At 36.8% G+C, this 8,223-nt stretch overlaps 1 protein-coding gene across 1 annotated transcript in view; it reads left to right on the forward strand.

Moving 5' to 3' along the window:
• Positions 1-824: 824 nt before the first annotated feature.
• Positions 825-8,223, forward strand: part of LOC136797737 (attractin-like) — a gene marked incomplete in the record, with an annotated part of 35,256 nt that continues 27,857 nt past the window's right edge. Inside the window, 1 exon segment of the mRNA XM_067054326.1 lies at positions 825-1,130. Coding sequence (XP_066910427.1) covers positions 916-1,130 — 215 coding nt within the window.

The raw sequence follows: 8,223 nt of genomic DNA on the forward strand, positions 1-8,223 counted from the left end.
GGTATTGGAGAAACTTAAAAATTTTTTTTTGAATTTCCATTGTCATCAAGTTAAGTTTGTTATTGTACACCACAGTACAGTGCACAGACAGACCTGGTGGGATTTTTTAAGCCAGTGGACAGGAAATCTTAATGAGAATTCGGAATTAAAGATTTTCAAGGAGATTGGATGCCACATCCTCTTCTCCTAACTCTTAATTTATCCATTCTCTCCTTTAAACATTTTCACCTCTTTTCCTTTTCTTCATTAGTTCACTTTACTTTCACTTTCATTTTCAAAATTCCAAGAAATTGCCGTTCGTTTTTTTTTTACTTTTTTCGAACGTCGCAGAAGAGATTCGATAATTACTTTAAGTAATTGATAACTACCTCTCCTTTTCATACCTTCTGACCTTCTGATCCAATGTGACGTGATGTGTGTGAGATTTTGAAGATAAGAAATCCTAGAAAACCAACATTTTTCGAAAAGGGTTCTTGCAAGGTCAAGCTCGAAATATTCTATTCCCCATCTACATGTCAAATAATTTGTGAAAATCAAGTTACCCCTTATAAAACTATTTTCTTGACAGCATTAACCCAGAGATTCACATTCACATGCATTAAAGTTATGTTTCTATTAACCTAGGTAGTACAATAAGTGATGATTATCCATGGATCAGAATAAGTTTAATATTATTTTGTTAGTTTAAAATTTTGCCATATAGCAAGGCCTTTAATCTGGATTGACTTTCACAATCTAGTAATTTGCAGAACGGTATTCTAGAATTCACTTGTTTAAAAAAGTATTAGTCATTTGAATTCGGCACTTTATCCACTCTTGCCGTATCAAAAGTTGTCAAAACATCGATCAAGGAAAGCCAAAAAAAATCAAGTGAGAGGAAAATATGGAGGATGTCACACTTTTTCTGACAGGATTATGCATTTGGAAAACAGTATGAGACATCAGTTTGTATTCTTAGTGTTTTTTCTAAACATACAATCGTTTCTCTTGTATGATATTAACACGTGTCGTGATCCTGAAAACAAATGTTCAGGGTTAAACAGCTTCTACAACAAAACAACAGGATCATGCACTTGTGGGCTTGATAGCACCCAAATGTGGGGAAATAAATGTCAATATGGAAGGCAGAGGTATACATTTTTCACTCTAAAATTTCTCCAAACTAATACTGAAGCTCAACAAGTCCAGCTTTTCTGAAACTGAAAGGTTGTTACTGTTGTGTAAACGTTTGTTTCAGTCGTCCTCTTCTCACAGGCTGTCTCAGGACCTCCTTTCAAACGACCCTCGACATGGCCCGAGAATTCTCGGGCCAAAACTTTTATTGGAATTCGCGTAAAGCCCGAGTATGGCCCGAGCTGGCCCAAGAATTCGGGCCGTGTTCGGACCACACGCGGGTCACGCACGGGCAACACTCGGGCCAATTTTTAAAAACATGATTTAAACAGGCGCGTAATTTCAGGACTGAATTTTTTTAACATTTTGTTTGAGAAAAACTTGGTTTATTCTCTTAATTATATTAAATATATGAATGTTGTAAATTCATATAAATATTAAATGTCTTATTTGGTATGAAATTGAAAACATAGTTATAAATATACTAGGGTGGAAATATTTGCTAGTAAACTGGTCCTGGTTTTAAACTGAAGCGTGTCCACAGGAAGCTCGTAAAGTTTTTTTTTAGCGATATAAACAAAACAGACAAATCTTATTTTGTACTATTTTGTTTGACTGGACATGCTGAATCAATTTAACATTTAACATGGCCCGAACATGGCCCGAATGACTCGGGTCATGTTCGGGCCAAAAGAATTGATAGGGTCTCTCGGCCCGAACATGGCCTGAAGAGGCCCGAGAATTCTCGGGCCATGTCAAGGGTCGTCCTTTCAATGACCCTGCCGATTCCCTGGAAAATATGGGGCAAATGTCTTGGGAACAAAAAAAATATTTCTTTCCCTTGGCATATGTCTGGGGTACCATTACGCTTGAGAAAAATTATGATTAATGGGCCATTCTAGAAAATTTTTGTCACCCCCGTCCGTCAGACACAACGTACATTTTTTTTTCTTTTTTTCTAGAGCCTCAGAAATATATTTTTTTTCCAGTCAGCCTAGACTAATGTTAATTTTTCTTTCAGAAAAAAGACTATAATTTGTTTACCTTTATTCCTGCAGCTTTTCAACATCCAAGCTCTCAAACATCACAAGCCAAATGAAATTACTTTCGATTTCCCGTAGAAATTATGCGATGAAAAATCCGGGGGTCGAAGAATGAAGACTTTTTATTTCCGAACAAGTTATCTTTGCTTATAACGAAATATTACTTTTCAATATATTTGCTAAATATAATGTTTGATTACAAAAATACTTTACACTGAAAAAAAGTCGATTCTACTATTCTACTTAGCTCTTTGTTTTCATGTCTAACCCCCGTCTCAAAAGAAGTCCCAGAATCCCGAGATTTTTGCAGTCGGGCGTTCAAAACAAAGGCGTTTTTATTTTTCCGCCCATTTACGAATTTTTCTTTATAATAGGCATTTAAAATATCAAATTTAAAAATAATAGTATAAAACCTTATTTTCTACCATATAGTATTTCTTCTAAAACGAAAAAACAAAATACACTAGAAAAATAAAAAATTTACGAGTGTTATCAAGCCACCCAAAATGAACTTTCATTCGTCCGCGTCATCGAATTGTTGTATACGTCACGATCAATTGTCAACCATTGTCCAATCCCGTAAGCGATTGAAGTGCCGTCAGTAATAATCTGAGAAGAGAACAATAACATTATGACATCACACAAATAAATTACGCTGGGAAAGTCCGCGAGGACAACACGCGGTCTTAACTTTTTTCCCTCGTAAGTTTGGGGGGAAAACGAAAGTACTCTATATTTTACGTATGGGGAAGTGTAAGAAAGATTTACAAAATAGAAAAGTTTCGTTTTGGGGTAAAGAATCAGTATTGTGAATTTAAGCGAGTTTCTATTTTGCAATTTTTCTACAGAGCCAAATAAAGATTTTTTCTATTGTTCTTGCTCGATTGCCTCTAACGATAAGTTCCGTAGTTATGAGGTTATCGAGACAAAATGTGACGAATTTGCGCGGAAACGAAATTTAACATTAGTCTAGGCTGCCAGTGGTGGTCGGAAAGTCTAAAAATCCATTTGTAAAATTCAACAAAAATTCCATACATTTTCTTCTCTCTCCTTGATTGAATTTTGGTTGAAACTTTTGCCCTCGAAAATCCTACCATGAAGTTGAGTACTGTAAGCTGGTCTAATATTGACATTCCTCGTCTAATTCCGACACCCTTCTTTAGAGACAGGAATAATATGAAAGCTTGAATCACTGAATTAAAAAGGATTACTTACTTTTTGAAGGCTTCTTTGTTTGTCTCAACAATCATCCAATTTGAGAAATCCGATGATGGACCATGACTTTGATGCTATTTGAGTCAGCTCTCCTAAGAGGAAAGTAATTCGGCAGCAGTGGCTCGTCCGGTAGTGAATTGAGAAAATGGTCCAATTGATGTTTGAAATTAGTTTTGGAGCAGTTTTTGAGGTTACGGATGGATTGTGTGGGCATTAAATAGTCTTCTGACAGGGAGTCTCTCCATATGGTTTTTTGCCTTATGTTCACGTCTTTTAGATAACATCTTCTACCCAGTCTCTGGTTATCGTAACTGAAGATGCCACCTTTGTTTTCAGCATAGTTAAAATTTGGTACAAGCTGTTCTAGGATGCTCCAGGTGTAGATAATCTTGTATCTTTCTCTGCGCTGCTCCAGGCTGTATAGTTTAAGTTCTTTGAGCTTCTCCCAATAGTTGAGATGTTGAATTGTAGGGATTCCATTCAGGTAAGATTTTTGAAGTGATTCCAGTTTTTGGATCAGATATCTTTTTGAAGGTGACCACTAGGGAGCAATAGTCAATGTGTGGTAGTACCAGTGACTTCCAAAGAGTTAGCATTACTTGACAATCTCTTGTTTTGAACGTTCGATGGATCCAAGCAATGATACTTTTGACTTTCTCGATCTGGTTTGTGATGTGTTTGCTGTATGTCATGTTAACATCCAGAGTGACTCCTAAATCCTTCACGTCCATCTTGGTTTCGGTAGGAGGGCCAGTGTCTGAGAGGTAACTTGAGTGTTCTTTTAGTTCTTCATTTTTTCCGTATTTAAGATGTTCAAACTTCAAGCCATTGAGCTGCATGTTGTTTAATGATGTCCATTGTGCATTGATACACCACATCAAGGTCGTTTTGCAGAAATTGAACATCAGTGTTATCAGAGATCTCCTTCATTAAACGTGTATCGTCGGCAAATGAAGATAGAAATGAATGTAGGATGTTAGTGTCAATATCTTGGATCATTATCAGGAAGAGAAGTGGACCAAGAACTGATCCTTGGGGGACACCAGAAATGACTTCTGCTTTTTTGGAGAGGATGTAGTCAACAGATACTTGTTGGGTCCTACCGGTAAGGAAGGATCTGATCCAGTTATACCATTATTCCTCTCTGACCACTAAGCAAAGAAAACAGTTTCAACCTTTCTATCAATTTTAGCTGATGAAAAGGGTGTCGAAATTAAAGGAGGGATTTCAACATTAGAACAAGTTACGGTAACTTGCATCAGTGGAGGGAAACTTGTATATCTCTCAAATGAATGACCTGGCTGGTCATTAAAATACAAAGTTAAATCAAAATAAAATGGTAGAGTAGAGCTGCAAGCGGAGCTGCGTAGTTGATTTGTTTTGAAATTTTGCTGCTTTGGTTGGTCAGTCATTTGATGGCTATGCAAGTTTCCCTCCACTGACGCAAGTTACCTGACTTCTTGGTATGTCATCCGCCGCGTCCCTGTTGTAGACAAATTCTGGAATGGCCCAGTTTTGATAAGCTTATTACTTATGGCGTTTGACCACCACGTCGATGTCTCTTTTTACAAACTTACAAACATCAATATGTCAGATCTAACAAAATTAATAACGGCACTGTCATCATTGTGTCATCATTGACAAAAAAGCAAACAATTTTCTGTCAAGAGCCTTGTAAACATTCCGACAACTTTCATCGAAATGATCTATCACAGCTACGTCTACCATTTTTAGGGCGGTCCAAGGATTGAGCCGAGAACCCTCACAGAACGCCTGGAGCTTCCGCGCGGGTGAAAAACTTCAATCTGTCAATCATTTTTTCAAGAGATTAGATAAGCCTTTTTGAACATGTTCAAAAATCTGAGGCAATGCATTGCACATCTCAAAATTCACTAAAATCGATTTTTTGCTATAAAATTAGGGACAAGCTGGAGTTTTTACAAGCTCTTATTTGATTTGGTTGGTCGTTTTGATGTAATAAAAGAATCTTATTACTTTTTCTAAAGAACGCGTCATCTCTATCACTTCAAATGACCAATTAGTGAAGTATCTTGTAAAAACTCAAGCTCATCCCTAAAATTGACATTTCTCAACATTGGGATCTGAAATTTTCAGAAAAGACCCGCTGCAATATTTAAAATGATACGGCTTTGTCAAAATGTCAAAATTTGCATTCAGTACAGAGAAATTATAATTGATAAGAAAATAACATTGTTACTATTTGTGTAGTAATAAGTTAGTTTATCGCTAATAACTCACTTAATTGGTTAGAATTACCTATTTAGGTAGTCCCAATGTCTTCAGGCCAGAGCGTAACATAGGTAAACTTCAAGATATTGATAAAAATGTAACATTGCATAAATAATGACAATTTCCTTCAACCTTTTCATTGTAACAGTGATTTACCAATGTTTGTATGTTATTATGATGTATGTTCAGGGCTCGAGTCTTTGTCAGCTATGGAATGTGCATCATGAGTTGATGCTTCTGGTGAATGTACAGCAGAAGTTGGTGGTTCTGGTGAATGTGCAGCAGGAGTTGGTGGTTCTGGTGAATGTGCGGCAGGAGTTGGTAGTTCTGGTGAATGTGCAGCAGGTAGTTGGTGATTCTGATGAATGTGCGGCAGGAGTTGGTAGTTCTGGTGAATGTGCAGCAGGTAGTTGGTGATTCTGATGAATGCAATGGTGGAGTTGGTGATTCTGATGAATGCAATGGTGGAGTTGGTGGTTCTGGTGAATGTGCAGCAGGAGTTGGTAGTTCTGGTGAATGTGCAGCAGTAGTTGGTGATTCTGATGAATGCAATGGTGGAGTTGGTGGTTCTGGTGAATGTGCAGCAGGAGTTGGTGATTCTGGTGAGTGTGCAGCAGGAGTTGGTGGTTTTGGTGAATGCAATGGTTGAGTTGGTGGTTCTGGTGAATGTACAGCAGGACTTGGTGATTCTGGTGAATGTACAGCAGGAGTTTGTGGTTCTCGTGAATATAATGCTGGTGTTGATGGATCTGGTGAATGCAATGGTGGAGTTGATGGTTCTGATGAATGTGCAGCAGGAGTTGGTGATTCTGGTGAATGTGCAGCAGGAGTTGGTGATTTTTGTGAATATAATACTGGTGTTGATGGATCTGGTGAATGCAATGGTGGAGTTGATGGTTTTGGTGAATATGATGGTGGAGTTAATGGTTCTGGTGAACATGATGCTTGAGTTGATGGTTTTGGTTAATGTGATGGTGGCCTTGATGGTTATAGTGAATGTGATGGTGGAATTGATGGCTCTGTAAAACCTTCCTAAAACTTTTTCAAGTGTCACTTTCAATAGTTAAAACCTGGCAAGCTTATAATTGAGATATTACAAAATTTTAGAGTATTAAGACTTTTGAGTAGTCCAAATTTGTTTGCTACGTGCGTTACATTTTGATCAGATTTTGTACTTGAAAGTAATCTTCTCTTTATAAAATATATGTTGATTTGGTAAGTGAAGGGTCCTGAATAGGTTATTTCTAAATCAGATGCCTTTATAAAGACAAAATATTGATATTTATGTAACAATATTTATAAAGTTCCAAATCTTTTCATTATATATTACGGTTTTATCAAACTTTTGGGATTTAACTATGTTTTTTATGTCTTAATCCTAGTTTTAAGTTCAGTTGGAAGTTTGAAGTAACAGTTCACAAAATATCATTCAATAATAAACAATTATACATTGTATATAAATTCACTTGATGATAAACCTATCTAATTCAGCCTAAAATTCAGCATCTTCACGGTGATATGTTTTTTGTTACATTTGGGCCAAATTGAAAAGTGGTCAACCAAAACACAAAATCAAAAATCTTACAAACAAAATAAGTAGCTGTGATTTTTTTTAAAAATAACCCTTAAATTTTCCAATTTCAACTTTTAAATCAACTGAGTCGCACTTTTAGTCTCTGTAATCAGGTGATTATATCGAAACACAACTAGTGAGGTTTGTCACGGAAGGACAAGTGTTAAAATATAATGGACCTTCTTTTGAAAAATAAATGATTAATCAAAAATGAAATGTTGTTTTAAAACAAGTACATACCCTAGTTAGTTTAATAGGTTTGTTCATTTTGAAATAAGTCAAACAACAAAAAAAGTACTGCACGCAGAAATTTTTCAAATATCGAATTCCTTCCGTGACAATTTCAAGACAAAAAGTTTTTTCACCAGTTTTGTGCAAGTACACTATTCTTGATATTATTGCAAGTTCTAACTATTGGTACCCCTAACAAAAAATGAATTACTTCCAAAGCAACTCCTTCATATTCACTTACAAGGTCTGAAATTATTGTCCTTCCGTGACACTTTCACCTTGTCCTTCCGTGACGGATTAAAAATATCTTTTTATTTTTAGAAATCTTGGACTTCAATGGGTCTAATTTATTGCAGGAGAGTGTCCTACGAGGTTTAGAACCATTGGGAACCAGCTCAACCCTGTATGGAGCTCAGAATAAGCTTAACTAAGGCTCCAGTACAGCGCTGTAAGCTTACAGGCGTAAGCCCAGCCGGCTCTGGAGGCCTAAAAACCGGTTTTCTGGCAAAACTACTGTTCCCAGTGGGTTCTAAACGCTCAAAATTGCTTCAGCACCATGGAAAAATGCTAATTAGAGCCTTTGGAAGTAGCTCACTTGCTTGCAAGGTTGCGTTTTTACGTTTTTTGCTTAAAAAAGCCTTAAAAACGCTTAAATAGAGCTTTTTAAGCGTTTTTAAGCTATTTTAGTGAAAATTTGTCTGTTCTGCCCCCTTCGCTAGACTTCAATGGGTCTAGTCCATTGCAGGGGAGTGTCCTTCAAGGTTTATGACCATTGGGAACCAGCTCAGCCCTGTATGG

Source organism: Clytia hemisphaerica, unplaced genomic scaffold (assembly GCF_902728285.1).
Source record: "Clytia hemisphaerica strain Z4C2 unplaced genomic scaffold, Clytia hemisphaerica genome assembly, whole genome shotgun sequence".
Classification (NCBI taxonomy): Eukaryota; Metazoa; Cnidaria; class Hydrozoa; order Leptothecata; family Clytiidae; genus Clytia; species Clytia hemisphaerica.